At 33.1% G+C, this 17,697-nt stretch overlaps 1 protein-coding gene across 1 annotated transcript in view; it reads left to right on the plus strand.

Moving 5' to 3' along the window:
• The window catches only part of LOC126977075 (general odorant-binding protein 70), a 40,430-nt gene that overhangs the window by 14,162 nt on the left and 8,571 nt on the right, over positions 1-17,697 (plus strand). The window contains exons 2-3 of the mRNA XM_050825770.1: positions 2,084-2,177; positions 15,145-15,245. Coding sequence (XP_050681727.1) covers positions 2,084-2,177; positions 15,145-15,245 — 195 coding nt within the window. The remainder of the gene's footprint in view (positions 1-2,083; positions 2,178-15,144; positions 15,246-17,697) is intronic.

Genomic DNA, 17,697 nt, shown 5'->3' on the forward strand with positions numbered 1-17,697 from the left:
TTGATTAATCTATAGGATAAACGATCATAATATGGTCCACCTCATTGTACTTGGAACTAGAGGTGTTCGTTATATTAGATAGCTATCTATCTATTATTTATTAAAACTGGCAAGCGTTATTTAATATTTATTCGATACGCGTTTTTTGCCGCCTGCAAAATTATTCTCTAAGAGGACTGCATAAGAACTAAATTCAAATGAAAGTCCAGTTTAAATAGGTAATATAGTAGGCAATCGAATATATTTTGCTCCGCTATGCAACGCGTTAGATTATTTTTGTTCTAATATATCAGTGTGGTTATAACCAAAGAATATATTTATATTTGGTTGCCGCTTACGGCTCGCTTGACTTCGTATGACGTATTTTGATTATTGATTAGGTATTAGTAGTATTTGGTATATAATCGTGCGTTTATGAGTGATTTTGAATTGGTGATTGATTTTTGTAAAAAAAAATATTTTAGTGAAATGAATTTAAGTTTAAAAAAGTTCATAAACCGAGTTACGCAGGCCCAACACGGCTAAACCTGCATACGTTGCCACCCCGTACCTCGACGTAGTGCTGATCGAGCACCCATTGTCTTTTACATTTCTTTAGCTTAATTATAATATTGTTTAATCAGTCTTGTTCCAATTTACCTGTGAGTAACATTAAATATTGTTAAATAAAGTGCTTTTTAAAAAATCTCAATTCCCGACGCCCGATACATAACTACCGGAACAATTTATTAATTATATTGCATAAATAAAATCTATATGTAAAATATATATTAAAAGAAAATTTTAGTCAATCCTAAACGTGTAAAATGTAGCTATGAAAGAAAGTTCAATTTTTCTAATTGAGTAATTACAATTACAAAGCAATAATGTGTAGAATAATATTTATTTTAACAGCGCACGACACAACTTCATTTTGCAACGATAATCAAAACGCGTCGTTCTACGAAGCGAACTAATATATTATAGCGTTAAAAATAATACGCGTTTTATAAGTAGCGTATTGTTATAACGCGATTTTAATATATAGCCGTTGCGAACACCTCTACTTGGAACACAATGTGGATGAACATGTGAAATCCATTTGGTAATAACTGGAAGGGTTCGTTGTTATTATAAAATAATTAATGCGTAGTAGTTTAATATGACATAGGCATCTCGCATTAACCAACAAAGATAACGGGTATAGGTACTTGCTCAATAATTACGAATTACAAAATTCGACTGACCAAATTTTTCCATTTTAAATAAAGATTTGCTTTAATTTTTCACAATAATTATGTACAAGGTCTTAAAAGGTACTAAAACTTAAATTGAGCATGAAACATGATGCTGTTCCGACTTTATATTAAAATAATTAATTTTAAAAAACATTACGAAATAGTCTTACCAGATTTTGTTTTCGTTGCGCATTTATAACACTTACCAACCGTTCTAATTCCTGAATAAATTAATTGTATTGAAACGTAGATTGAAAGGTAAGATTTTGATGATTGCGTTATTAATTTGCCATTGCAATATCAACTTTACTAACAGCAATTTCTCCGTAAAACTTTGCTGAGTTTAGTAAAACGTGAACTTTTGCATTGGGCTGTCTTAGCGTATGCTCAGAATAATTTCAGATGTCAAATGACTATAGAAATTAATTGAAACGATTATGTTACATACTCAGCTATGATTTACGTAAGTAAACTCTGAGGAAATTCTAAGTACGCTCTCAGCCTTAGTGTTTCGAGCGTAGGTATCTGACTACATTTCATCACAGTTCACTTTGTTGATTCCTTATTAAATGCAGATTCAGGATAACTTATAAATTATATACCTAATATGGATTTAAAAATATGTCAACTTTTTTATATTTGAAAATGGCCGATAGGAAACTGAAAGGACTTCCGCCGTTGACTGAAAATTTAATGAAGTGGAGGACAAATGAGGGTACGTGTAACCTGATGTTAAATGATAGCCGCCGCCCACAATCTCTTGCAACACCAGACGAATAACAGCAGCGTTTGCGGCCTATACGGAAGGTGTTCATATAAATAATATAATAATATAACAATACTTAAACTATCTTTTATTTTTTCAGGAAACGCGCTGTCGCAATCCGCCCACGGCGCCGCAAAAGATAGAAAGAGTAATCACACTTTGCCAAGATGAGATCAAGCTCTCAATATTAAGAGGTAATTGAATAAAACCTATATATTAATTATATGCAGTTTCTTAGGTTTGCGTAAAGCATCGTCAAATGTAGATAATTAAATTCACTTGGATTTCAAATGTAGGTATTTGATGCTATAAAGGTGATTGCGAACATTTCTACAATCTGATAAATAACGCTAGATGTTATAACAGTATCTACCTGCCTAGCGAAACTCTCTCAGAAAAAAACGATTCACTCGATTGTATGAAATGTGCAGTCATTGATAGATTGACAGATGACGGATATAATCTTGCAAAAAACGGAGATAGCCGAAATCCACTACGATTTAAAAGCAACTGTTCGTTTTTAACCTTAGCCGGATTATAATTAATTATGACAAATGACTGCACGTTTCATACTAAACTAAATTTAAATTTTTACTTAGGCAGTCCCCTTCTCATTACGTAGTATTTATATGCGCTTTGTTATTGTTTAATATATTAAAAGCACAACATATTTTCTTTAAATTGATTCCTTTAGAATACTTATTGATCTATGATTATCACTTCTAACAAAATTCACCTTGGATCGTCATTTTTGACTTTGATTGATTGAACGGGAAAATGTCGTTATGGTCCGGTAATAAATACCATTGACCTACAATAAACTACTAGACTCATAATCACGCTCAAAAAGTGTCTGAAGCAAACTCTGCCTACACGTCTACTAGGCAGAGTTTTCGTTCAGTTGTCCTTCGACCGCGTTTTGAATACAACGCCACGCAATAACAAAGTGTTTGGAGAAAAACTGTCCCAATAACATTATATCCAAATTTAAATAGGATTGTGTGTTGTATTTCAGGTAAGTGCCCCTTTAAATTAACAAAATTGTTTAACTAACTTGAAGTTTTTAGTAAATAATTACTCAATTTCAATTGCTAAAACAAAATGTTCTTGCCTCGTGTTCGCTCACGAGCTGCTAATGAGTGTATACAATAAACTTTTAACATTACTGCCACGAAACAAGGTGTTAATTTGAATGAATGTTTTAATGTTATCTGTATAAGTTAATGTTTACGTATATACAACGACAGTTAGACATATTTTGATGACCTTTTAATAGGCGCTTGGGATCTAGCTGTTTATTGTACGTCAATAAAAAATATCAATTAAATGCTCATTGAAGATCGTGTGCTACAATTTGTTTCGTATGCATACAACATCGTATCAACAGCAGATGAGGTCAAGCCTCAAGGTCAGGTGAGAGTGAAACTGGCGCGCACCTGAACAGCACATTGATGTGTTGCGTTACGTAACGTTAACCTTTTGTTAAATTTAAAACATACCTTAACTAGGGTAATAATAATTAAGCTGTTGTAAATGTTGTACACGTTTAAATTATTATTTCTAGAGAAACAACTGAAAAGAGCAAAGTTGACGATATTTTGACACTGATTTCGAAGTTTTATGTAGTTGGTTGAAATACAAGAACAATTATGTAAGTATGGTAGATTACCTAGAAATAGTACTTGGGTTAAGAGCAGTAGAGGCGGAACAGATTTTAGGGAGACAGACAGAACAGGAGACAGATATTCGATTTCAAAAGAGACCCATAGCTCAGTCAGGGCCACTAACTACTGCGCCAGCGGTTGTCAATTCATCAAAGTGATTTAATAATATTTATTAATATAGGATTCGTGTCACGTTGTTGTTATTCTAAAGTACTGAACTGCCTTTAATCAAATATTGCTCACTGTCTGCAGTTTGATCCAACTTGGGAGAAATTGATAGTTTTTGTTTCAATTCGTAACCCCCAATAATTTTTTAATTTTCAATATTATTTCTGTGTTAATAATAATTCTTTTGACGCACAGTTTTTTTGTGACATTTTTTCATTACAACAGAGAACAGGGGAAAACGAAATAATTATGGTAATGATTGAACTTTGTATAAAACATAATATTATATGCATTTATTAAGGTCAAGCGAAGTGTACCGGACACCAGCTTTTAATTATATTATTTTTTAAATACATCTAAAAAACATTTTTATTTAAAAAAACTAGATTCGAGTTCTCATAATATAAATAAGACACAAAACTACGACATTGCAATTTCAAGTTAAAGTTACATAGCCTTGTGTTTACTTCGAAAGGTTGTCGCTCATGTAATATACTTATACACCAACTGAGATACAACATGCTTTAATATATTTAGATTTGTTATGTTAATTAATGTTTTAAATCTGCCACGTAAATGGAACCACTTAAAATCATTTTGGTTATTTACGAGACTTCCTTGTGCTATTAAAATAGTTGAGCATAACTGGATTTTTAATATCTTATTCAAAGCCCTTGTCTTAAAATTTTTTCGATTCAGTTTTAAAGTGGCTCAAAGTGGGTGAAAATTTGCTAAGTTTCGTGAAATTACATTTAGTTTGTTCTAGTTTTGATTCCTGTGGAAGCTTACGTCGAACTATTTGTCGAATGTAACTCAATATTAATTATGTGCCAGTTTATATTAATACCGGTACTAAGCTGTAGAATGTCAGAAACGGGTTCGGCACAGCCTTAATCTTTATTAGACGCAGTTGTTTGGAGACGTTTTTTGCGCTTCTGTTAGAAAGGCACGGTAGCCACTAAATTTGCTGTCCTACGCAGGATTGACATTATATTAATACTTTCAAGGTCATTGCTGTACTGCTTCTCGGAGTATTGGGTTTTTCAAGAATCTTGACTACCATTGCTCGGCATAGCATGAACAGAAGTCGTCATAAGAAGTTTGGATTCGCCAGGCGCAGAACTGGAACGGGTTTATATAACTTATGTATCTTCTGCTGTTCCGCGTTGGAATAATGTTTCAGAAATGTCCACTCTTTTGGTTTCTTTAATAAGACAAAATAATATATATATATTTTTTCAAATAGATATAAAAAAATGCTAAAGTGGAGTATTTATTGTGTCCATTAAATATGTAAAAGTAGATTCCGGCATACAAAAAATAAAATTGCATGGATGCTAAGCCGAAGTGCTTTTGATCTTGTTCTGGTCTTTAGCCTTAGAAATTCTTATATCGCACATCTTTCTGTACAGAGTTGAGATTTTTTGTGTAGGTATGACATTTTGTAAAGCTATAAATATGTTAATTATTAAAGTGGCAATGAGTTTCTTGCCAGTTCTTTACGCTAAAGCTCAATATTTTCCGGGCTGATAGTTAATGGAAAAAGGTAATTCGGTCATTTATTAGTGTTATATTTTGTCCAAAAAAAGTAACTTTGATTTAATTACATTTATATTTTTCATGCCACTTCGATCTGATACGAGAACATTATTTCGTACTAAAGTAAATATGTGAGCGAGATAAATGAATTCGTGAATTTTTATGCTTGTCGGTTGACCCTACAAACTACGTGTTCGTAGAAATCAATATCATTCTTCTCTTAGTCATTGATATACTATCATACTGCAGCCTTTTACTCTTTTTTGTGAGAAAATGCGAGGGTACTAGTCAGACTCCCCTTTATAACACATTGCCGTCCAAGATTCTAAAAACCCCAAAATACTGAGTGGCATCGCAACTGCGCTCGTCAATTTAATACATATTAAATGATGTTCGTGTCTCTCTCTTGTATCATCAGCCCAGTACCTTCACTTCACGGCAGAAACTGTCACCGCTATGGCGCTGTGGTTTCCACATAGCTGGTAAATTTAAAAAGGTTGAATATATAGCTTCTATGTGTTTTTTATGAAAGTAAGGGACGAGACGAGCAGGACGTTCAGCTAATGGTAATTGATACACCCTGCCCATTACAAAGCAACGCCGCTAAAGATTATTGAAAAACCCAAAAATTCTGAGCGGCACTACAACTGCGCTCGTCACCTTGAGACATAAGATGTCAAATCTCATTTGTCCAGTAATTTGACTTCTAAGTCTTGAATAATATTTATTTATACACATGTAAACCTTGGTAACAATATACAATGTACGTAATGTTAAACAAGGAAGGTTGTCTTAGCTGATTGTGACTCACTATTGGATATTGTGAATCACTTAGCACGTTTCTTGGTTTGCATTATATATCATTAGATCATTAAATTCCGGTGAACGTGAGGGTCATACTTCATGGCTCTTTAACCTGGATTTTTCATCAGAACATTTATTAAATAACATTGTTACTTATTTTTATAATTGGAACCAGTAACGTCAAACGTAAAAACATCATAAAGCATCACAAAACGCCCTAACTAAACGAAGTCTAAAGTCAAAATATCTTTGTTCATTGATATCATATTTGATCATTTTGAACCGTCAATTTTTGGTTTCTTATAATGATAATATAAGAGCTACATAATAAAGTTTGTATAAATAATATATTACTCTTGAAAATTATAATATTTTGTTTTATTAAAACAGAGTTAGAGCAAGTTCATCCCAAGCATTTTTATCATCTAAGTAATCCGTTATTTTATAGTAAGACTTTTTATAAAGTTTTCGTCTAATTGAATTGTTAAATTTGTTTACTGGCAGATTAACCGTATCACTTGGGAGTTTATTATAAAAGCGTTTACATTGCCCTTTAAATGATTTATCAACTTTATGAAGCCTGGTAGTGGTAACAGCAATCTTATTTTTATTCCTAGTATTAAACTTATGACTATTTTTATTACGTTAAGTGTGAGGCTATTTTCAGAAGACTTACAGCTAGTGCGTTTGAGTCCTATTAGAACTCGTAGCCGTGCTTAACTGCAGTGCGTATGAGACCTAAACCATCTCCTAAAAAAATGTTTTTTTAAGAATGCATAATACCTTCAAAAAATATGATATGACCATGAAATTTCTGTAAAATATAGAACATCGATTACTTTATCTATAGGCTGCTTAGCACGTAGATATGATAAATAGATTAAGAGAAAATACGAAAAAAAAATTAGGTATCTATTATATCGCTCACCGTAAACTAAAGATAGTCCTGTTTGAGTAGTGACTAGTGAGGGGAAAATTAAATTGTTTTTTATCGATAATCAAACTTTTATTGAAGTAGGATACAATTCTAACTATTCATTTAGGAAAAGTACTTATTTAAGAAAAGTATTTTCATTAAAGCAAGGGAAATACATTTCATGGTTGCATTGCATGCGATATGTCATTATTCGTTAAGTTTTCCTACTTAGTGTAAGGCGTAATTTGTTGTAGCAGCCTACGCAACGCCTTTTTTGGTGACCACGTTGTAAAGCATGGTCTGAACATCTTCCATCGGGACCTGCAATAACTTATAGTAATGAGATCTACGTGTATCTTTAAAATTTTATTGAACTAGAATTTTACCAACTTCGGTTTGATGTTTTATATATGTGTATGTGTATATGGAAATGCTTGTGCAGGATAATATCATAGTATATTGTTAAAAAAAGAAATATTGTTAAAAAAAGAGCACCTTCTTGAAGGGCATAAAGCGCTTAGCAAATATATAAATATATTTTTTGTCGAAAATATATTTGATTTGAATTCCATCATTAGGTGCTTTCATAAGAGGAATGTCATTGGCTATATCTATTTAGATCGTGGTATGTGGTATGCCTGTTTTCCGCAACAATTTGTAGTTTTAACACTTTTTAACACAACAATTTTCAATTTTAATTTTTGCACTTTTTTCTTCCAGAAGTACTCAAAATTGAATTATTTATTAATTTGAATACCTACTCAAAAATTCTTAATAGACAGTATTGCGTAAATACGTAATTTAGCGTAGTTCTCAATACCCAAACGCGCGGCCTCAAATTATCGACACTTGAACGGCACTAAAACAAAGCCCGCGGCGCCCGCGCCGCCCGCGCTTCATTCCTTGCATCTGCGAGGTCTCAGATTTAGGAGATATAAAAGATCTCCGCACCGAATGTTTAAATTCACTACTGAATGCGTTAGGGATCTCTACGATCTCCAATTTTTTTTTCTTTACTAGTGAATCAAATTTGAAGTGAGAAGCATGTGCGTATATTTAATTCTGTCACACACACAGAAATAAAGAAAGTGCAGCCACCCGCACAGAGGGAGAGAACATGCTTTTTAGAGCCGCTCTGGCTGAAAGTGCCGTAAGAGTTCTTTTAGATCCTCTAACGCATTGAACGTGTTAAATAAGTTAATATTCCTGTGCCCATACATCAGATTTTCATAATTGACATATGACGGTCATTATACTAACCTCTTAAAATTTTTCACGCAGTGATTCTTTGGGACCCCTTATTGTATATTGCACAAACAGCCCTCTTCTGCAGCACAAAGATGGTGTTAATATCTGCAGCACTTCCCCATAGCAGTATACCATAAGACATAATGCTGTAATAGACTCGCCTAGCTAAGGTATCGTCCTATCATTGTTGCGCCCGTCACCTTGATACTTAAGAAGAAATGTTTCATGTGCCTGTAATTAAACCGACACCTACAATAAAGGCCTCATTCCATATTTCATTCGAGACTCCCTCCTTCATGACAGTAATGGGCTCAATCGATCTATATCTATTTATGTATGTATGGCATATATAGATATAGATTGCTCTATCTATAATATCTATATATATACTACGACAACCTAAATTAACTCAAATTCAAAAAATTTATAAAAGGCATCATGATAAAGTTTGAATACCACTTCTGCAATGTCAGTGCACTTGCTACTATTTTCTAAAACAATCTTATTTATATAGAATCAGCTGTAACGCAAATGATTATATTTTTAACAATCGACATAGAATTATGCGCGAAAATGCTCGTAGGTGTGATGGCGGCCGATTATCATGCAACGAAAAAGAATATATTAAAGTAGTATATTATGTGACAATCAATGTCTTTTTAATCCCAATATTTATATTAAAACTGGGTTATTTATTAGAATTATTTCAACATATATTTTTTTAAACTATCTAAACTTTGCTTTCTTTTAAAATTTTATATAAATGAATACTTTTTAAGGGATTAAATTGTGTTTAATTGTAGTATTAACGTAAGGTTTTGCGTAAATTAACATTTTATATTTAACCCGACGTTTCATGGCCTGCCATGTTTTCAAGTCGCCTGTTTATACAGTTTTCATGCCAATTGTATTGAATTAGAAAATATTATTATGTATAGGTAATGTATTCAAATGCATGTAACCTATAAGTTCATTGCAATGATGGTGTAACCGAAACTAATAAGTACACGAAGCTTTTAAACAATTTGCAGGTTTTTATACTTGTTAACCTTTTAATGTTAACTACACATCACGATGCGTTGCCAAATACTTAATAACTATTATCTACAGTCCAAACTAATGATATATTTTATGGTGTAAAACACGCTTTTTAAATATTTTGTATTTCATAAAAAAGTCACCAAATTTTCTTTCTGTGTATAATCGTGTACGTATGCTTCGCTTTACATTGCGCGTGTGAGCATGTCTATGGCGAACGAGCAATACTTTCAATAAAATAGCGAATGATAACAACGTAGATATTTTTCATATGACCAAGAAAGCGGCGCACTTGAAATGACTTCGAAAAATAATTTCGGACTAACGTTACAAGTAGTGTCTCATCATCATCATCAGCCGAAAAACGTCCACTGCTGGACAAAGGCCTCCACCAAAGATTTCCACGTCGTACGGTCCTGAGCTGCCCTCATGCAACGTATTCCGGCGATCTTGACCAGATCGTCGGTCCATCTTGTGGAGGTCCTACCAACACTGCGTCTTCCGGTACGTGGTCGCCATTCTAGGACTTTACTGCCCCAACGGCCTTCTGTCACTTCAGTTTCGCAATCAATTAGGCAATGTCGGTGACTTCGGGTCTCCTACGGATATCCTCATTTCTAATTCGATCTACTTGTATACTTATATTTAATAGGTACTTAAGTCCTAGTTTTGCTTAACCATTAAAAAAATGTTATATGTCTACCTCTAATTTTCTACTTACGATGATCTGTCATTGGTCTTATGAATTTTAATTTTTTATTATTTAGTTTTGATAAAAGGCTGTTGGTCCTCCTTAATAATAAAAATGAATAATAAAAAATAATAAAATATTGTAACACCATTTTGTATTCATGTGATTTGCAATAAAAAAAAAATAATTTGATTTGTGTTGAAGATTTGACATATTTTTTCATCTATATATACAGATGAAAAATATATATTCATATACCTACTGACCCGACAGACGTTGTTCTGTACGTAATAAATTAATTCTCTTTTTTATGAATTTTACGATAATATTTTATAACATCAAGAATTATTTCGTAAAATATGCTCCCTGTTATTATAATGAAATTGTTCCACAGCAGAACTGTCAAACCGTGCGTCAATAAATTCTCTCTCTCTCTCATATGTCAACGGAAATAAAAATAATTATGGGTCCCAAATCGAAATACAAACTATCCTATCTCTCAAGTTGGACTTTAGTTTACTGCACTCCATGAAGTAATCCCCATTAAAATCCGTTCATTGCTTTAAGAGTATACTGGCAACAAACATCAGGACACTGGATTTATATATATAATTAAGAGATGTAGCCAATTATTATTTATTTTAATTATTTTTTACACAAATAAAACTGAAAATGAAATTTTATGAACGATGCGTTTCCGTACGAGCGCTCTTTCCAACTGTGCCAACTATTCGAGTGACGTATCTTGTATACTGTGTTCAACTCTCAGGTTCGAGTCCTGCATCGTTCATAAAATTTTCGTTCATTAAGTTTTCAGTTTTATTTGTGTAAGAGATGTGTCTTAATTATTCCTAAAGTTTTAATTCAATCGCGCGTAAAGATAAAAGATAAAATATAACTTGGAGTGCCAATCCTTTGATTGGGTTGGTTTTGATTATACTCACCTTATGTTCTAAATAGATTATTAATGATTCATTTAATTACTGTATTAGCGATATGCATTTATCTTCATAAAATTAATTATATATTTGCAATTGATAGAAAGTTGCCTCTAAGTAGGCATAACATAATTTATCGTGCTTTAACCAAAATAAGCTTGCAGTAATTAAGGCTTTATTCGGCTTCATAGTGCCCATATTAAGGCACTTGCCAAAGTTGTAAATTAACAGTATATCGACATAATAACAATTACGGTATAATTGTATATTATTGTTGCTGTACGAGATTTTATTACTATGACTTCAATAAATTTTAATTTTATAAGATAATAATGAAAGAATTTTTTGCTAATGATGTTAGTTAGTAAACACAGCCGCGGACATAATGGTCCGCTAACTTAAAACAGCCGCTAAGGAGTGTTTTTTCTCATTCTTACTTAGGTCAATAGAAGAAGACAGAGTAAGAATTAGCAATGCTTTAAGTTAGTAGACTATTATGAATAAGGGGGTAATACTCTAGTTAGAAAAAAGTATTTGCAAAAACTTTTTAAACAATGATTGTACACATATATATCGAGATAGTTTTAAGTAGCCCAAAGCCTCAATCTCTTTAAGGCTTCACTACTCATGAATAGTATTTTGATACTGTATGGCTCAGTCACTCCATAGCTAATACCCCACCAAACGATCACTGAAGTAGGATAGTGCGCACGTTGCACTCTGTCGACTAATTAGGAAGCTTCCTTAGAGCATAAATAGCAACATTTTAACAAACAAATGTTCATTTTGTTTGTTAATATTGCTCAATTGTAAAAAAATCTCATCCGTAGGCTGCAAGTCATCTTTTAAAATACGCGACATGGTTCTCCCGACATAAAATCTTTTGCTTTCGGATAGGATTTCTTCGAATTCTTTCCCTTATTGCTTTGACCACCTTTTTCGTACGAACACTACGTCTAGGGCCAGATCTTTTTCTGCCATAAAAAAAGGAGGTCTCATTGTATCTATTAATAGCCCGGTACACAAACATTTTACTAATACCAAGCGTATGGAGAGTTTTAAAAATTGCATTTTGCTCCATACTTACTTTGTGTAATGCAATCACAGCTATTTCAGTTCTCTTTATCACACCACTCCATTTTAATATCGTAAAATATTGTACAATGTATTTGCGCCAAAATAAGAAAACTCAATGAATGATTATGTATATAAAAATGACAGATTCCAAATTCAAATGTAATATTTTTAATATTTTTAATTGTAACAGTATTTATGGTCAGACTAGTATAGTACAATAATAACCCGTTTACTTTGTACATCCGACGATAGAGGCTACAATCGGTCACACATTAACAAATAGTATCATCTTCGCAACCAAACGAGTGCCTAATGACCCATACTAGTATTGCATAAACATTACATGCGAAACGCGACCGCCATGTTGAGTTTGCGAAATTATTGCATTCCGTTTGCAATGCTCGCATAACACTGCACTCATTTAAATCGTCCTACTAACATTTTAGACTACCAATTAGTGTCCAATAAGTCTGTCGTATCCTTTAGGACATGGATCTTTAATAATTAATTGGTCTAATCTCTACTAATATTATAAGTGTGATTGTAAGTTTGTTTGTTACGCTTTTACGCCTAAACCACTCAACTGATTTCGATGATATTTAAAAGAGAGGTAGAATAGAGCTTTGAAAAGGAAAGACTACCTTTTGTTGCGAAAAAATAAATGGAGGGGATGAAAACTTGTATAGAAATTCGCCATTATCAAAGATGACTCCATAAAACTTTGTTTTTAGGCACTTGATAAGAAGCAACTTATAAACATTTCTTCGAGTATTTTTGAACCTTACACCTATATGGGGTGAAATAGGAGATTAAAGTTCGCAGGCAAATACTATTAAAGAGACTGCCCACAATAATAAGGGATATCCGCTGTATGGTAGAAGAGCTTCGCGCCGGCAGCGTAAAAAGCAGTTAGTGTGTGTATTATTTGCAAAGTTTCCTAACAAATAAAAATGCTACCCATAGTAACTATCCCACGCAGACGAAGCCGCGGGTAAAAGCTAGTCTTATATAAAATAAGTCTACTTTATAGAATATATGAAACAAAAAGCCATACTGCACAATTAAATGATAAAACAACCAAATTTCACAATTTATCAATTAATCGTTAAAATATAAGTTCCGCATCAAAGAGCAACATAATAGAGATTGCAATATTGTGAACTGGTTTATGTAATTAGTTTAACTGTGTCGTAATTCAGGACGATGATTTTATTAGATTAATATTAAGCAGTTTTAGATTTAATTAATACTTTTGCAACACTAAAATGATTTTTATTATCAAGCCTTCGCAATATTTAATATTTATTTTTAGTTAATTAAATTATAGTTAGTTCATTTAGGCTGTTACAGTATGGTATGATTGCCCCTTATCTAATATATAAAATTCTCATATCGCGGTGTTTGTAGTTAAACTCCTTCGAAACGGCTTGACCGATTCTCATGAAATTTTGAGTGCATATTGGGTAGGTCTGAGAATCGGACAACATCTATTTTTCATCCCCCTAAATGTTAAGGGTGATCCACGGCCAATTTTTTTTATAATTTTTTTGATTTTTTTTTTAATTTGTTTGATTATGAATCAGCATTAAAAAATACATATAACTTCAAATTTTCACCCATCTACGATCAACAGTTACTTTTGTATCGCGATTTTAATATCGGCAATACAACGTTTGCTGGGTCAGCTAGTTATCTATAGATTCATATACTCGTAGATAGACAAATCTGAAACATTTTTATACATCGTACTCACTGCCAACACCGTGACCGGTAGAATGCAAACATACCGAATCCGAAAGGTACTTTATAGAATTTTTGTCTGTTTGTTCGTTTGTCGGTTTGACTCTTTGTATGCCCAGTCAAAACGACTCTATCTGGCTACGTTACTATTTTATTCTAATTTTAAAACGTAGTCCAGTTCCTCTGAACAGTTGACTACAGTCACCAAACCCTTCCGACACATAACATAACTCACCAGTGGGAGGCTCCTGTGCAGGATGCCGGCTATATTATGAGTATCACAACGGCGCCTATTTCTACAGTGAAGTAGTAATGTGTAAACATAAATGTGTTTCGGTCTGAAAGGCGCCGTAGCTAGGGAAATTAATGGGTAAATTAGACTTAACATCTCGTCTCAAGGTGACGAACGCAACTGTAGTGCCGCTCAGATTTTTTTTAAAAATTCCTGAGCGGCACTACATTGTAATGGGAATGGCGTATCAATTACCATCAGCTGAACGTCCTGTTCGTATCGTCCCTTATTTTCATAAATAAAATAACATTGAGTACAGCCTTCTTGTAGAACAGTCACTGTATTACCAGCGATAATTTTATTCTTTCCATATTACGGTATAAAAGTCACGAAAAACCAATTTAAAGAATTTTACATTAACATCAATTCATTAAAATTACAAAAACACCATTTTTATTATCTGTAGCACAATATCTAACCACTAACTGCGAGGAAACGCTCGAATCGAATTGAATATTTTTAAATAACTTTAATTTTTTCTTAATTTGGAAAATTTTATTTTACTTGCCAGTACTTTTAAATACAATGACAATTGTTTGTAATTCATTAATTAATGCATATAAAACCTCCTGTGCTTAAGATGTCCATAGTTGTACAGAAGAGTTTTGGGGTGCCCAGTTTTTTTGGAAATGGGCTTATATGCTACATGTTATCGCGTTGCAGACAAAGTATATTTGCTGCTTAGTAAGTTTAGTGTTAAGTATATAGCGTGAAGTACAACAATAAGTTTAATTTTGTTATTTTACAAAGAAATTGGCTGCATTAAATTAGCACAAGTGCTTTACAAAAATTTACGGTAACCATGAAAATGTTACAGAGCCCAACCTTTTTTTCTAATTAAGAACTTGTGATGCTTATATACGAAAACTATTTCCTTTATTATCATAAAAAAAATTAAGAGTAATTTTTTTCACTCTATATGTAATTTTAAAGATTTAAACGGTATATTACGAGGAACGTTGTATAACGATGTAAATAGTGGTATCGCCAAGTGAGCAAGCCTTAGTCGGAAAATTGATTAATGTTTATTCTTCCTCTGATTTCAGAGGCTCTGGATGTGATCAAGGAGGAACACACAATGCCAGCAGAAAGACGAAGAAACAAGAGAGAGGTTCCATTTTCACACGACGAGAAGAGAATTGCTGGTGTGAGTATTTCAATCAAAATTTGTCATGTTTAAAATTTATCAGTCGAGCCCCGAGATAAAATTTATCGTCATCACTCATCCATCACTCTTCACCTGTTTTGTAATTGTTTTATACTATTAAACAAGTGATTAAAAATGAATAAAATATAAATAGATATTTAATATAATATCTTAACTGTGGATTATGTTTGTGGAAACGCCTTTTTTCGAGTGTTCACGCCGTTTCCAGGCAACTCTCTCTTGTTTTTATATAGCAGTAAATCTATTAATTATTAACACACACCATTGACCCATATAACTGAATGGTTAGTGACCCTGACTACTAAGCTAGAGGTCCCGGGTTCGAATCCAGAGAGGCACAATCATTTATATGATGAATATGGATGTTTGTTTCTGAGTCATGGATGTTTATATGTATTTATGTATGTTTAAGTATATTGTATAAAATATATCGTTGTCTTGTACCCATAGTACAGGCTAGTTTGGGGCAAGAAAATTTGTGTAAAAGTTGTCAATATTGTCAATATTATATTATCGACCTACGACCCATATATCCGAGTTGTTTGTGACCTTGTGTACTGAGCTAGAGGTCCTGGGTTATATATATAATGAGTATGGGTGTTTGTTTTTGAGTCATGGATTTAGTTACAGTATTTATGTATGTTCATGTAAGATATCGTTTTAAATATTTCATTGTCTTGCTGTAGTATAAAAATTTACATATTTCAAGTGTAATATTATGTACAAATGATTTATGTTTTCTTTAGTGTTCATTCCGCCAATATTTGTTTTTAAGAAACGATTCGACACGTGTTTCGCCTCTACACGAGGCATCCTCAGGACGTGTTGTCTCGCCAAAATCTGGCACGAGACTCGTAGTCTATAATTATGGATTTCCGCAAAGTAACGCCTAATTTAATAAATTTTCTGTAATATTATGATTTACCAACGAAATAAAATATATTTGATTTGACTTGAATAAGGAGCTAATACCAAGTGTGGCTGACAGATAACAACCTATCAATGACAATCGGTTACAGTTACTATAGATTCGCTTTGCTTTTCTATCTTGCTGTATCTCCGTTAGTGATGTTGTTCTATGGTTGCTTCACCACTTACGATCACGTGAGTCCTCTTGTCCGTTTGCCTCCTCGTATATAAAAAAACATCATCATGAGCGCGAAGACGTCCACTGCTGGACAAAGGCGTCCCACAAAGATCTCCACGCCGATCGGTCCTGCGCTGCCCTCAACGTATTCCGCGGATCTTAACCAGACCGTCGGCCTATCTTCTGAGGGGCCTACCAACACTGCGTCTTCCGGTACGTGGTCGCCATTCGAGAACTTTACTGCCACAACGGCTATCTGTCCGTCGAACTATGTGCCCTACCCACTGCCACTTCAGTTTCAAAATCATTTGGGCTTTGTCAGTGACTCTGGTTCTCCTACGGATCTCTTCATTTCTGATTTGATCTCCCAGGGAAACTCCAGGAAAGAATATACTTACTGTATATTTATCTGGAATAATAAAACAGTTTTAAAATCGGTGGTGGCGATCAGGAACTAAATGCACTCATATCTGGCAACCAGTTTGAATGCAAGCTCTTAATCTAGTGAAATTACTGATGAGTTAACATATTATGTCTCCTTCTTAGAATTTAGGTTTTTAAGAACTCTATCATTAGATCAACGTCTTTGTTTGCCTCGTCACTTCTTGTGATAATTAAAAATCGTGTTAATTCTTAATGAAGGTCTTAAAAATATGAGCGATAGCTCATTCGATTCCGAACGTCTAAAAATTGGATCTTGAGGATGTATTTTTATTAATTTAAAAATTTAATTTTATTACTAGCTGACCCGGAAAACGTTGTTTCGCCATATATATTATTTTGAGAGTTATATTTAGATGTAAACCGTTTCATGGACATTGCAACATTACTTTATTTTTTTTAAATAAAAGAATTTTTCTAAAATAAACGTAACGTAAGCCTAAGTTATGTCCTTATTACATCAGCTACCTGAGATTTCCGAGATTAGCTGGAATAAACAGACAGACAAAAATCTAAAAAAACTTATTTTGGTGTTTGGTGTATACATATTCATATACATGTACCTAGTAAGAAACGGGTATTTCAATTTTACAAACAGACAATCCAATTTGATTTATATGATTTATATGTATAGATAAAATTTTGAGAAGATTTTTAAAAAGAAGAGATCAACAACAAAAAGTCTCGGACCCACGTGTACTACGTAGGTAGAGATGGACTAAAGTGCAGCTAAAAAAAGAGATCAAGAAATCTCATATGATTCTTCTTGTTTTGCAAGAGAGAGACAGCCGTGATACCTGTTCGTGTTCTGTATTCTTCTTTCTTAATAATAAAATATCCTTTGACAGATTTTTTTAAATTTTGTAACACGTTTTTTACTATAGTGTGCATAACAGATACATC

This window comes from Leptidea sinapis, chromosome 43 (genome assembly GCF_905404315.1).
Source record: "Leptidea sinapis chromosome 43, ilLepSina1.1, whole genome shotgun sequence".
NCBI classification, from domain to species: Eukaryota; Metazoa; Arthropoda; class Insecta; order Lepidoptera; family Pieridae; genus Leptidea; species Leptidea sinapis.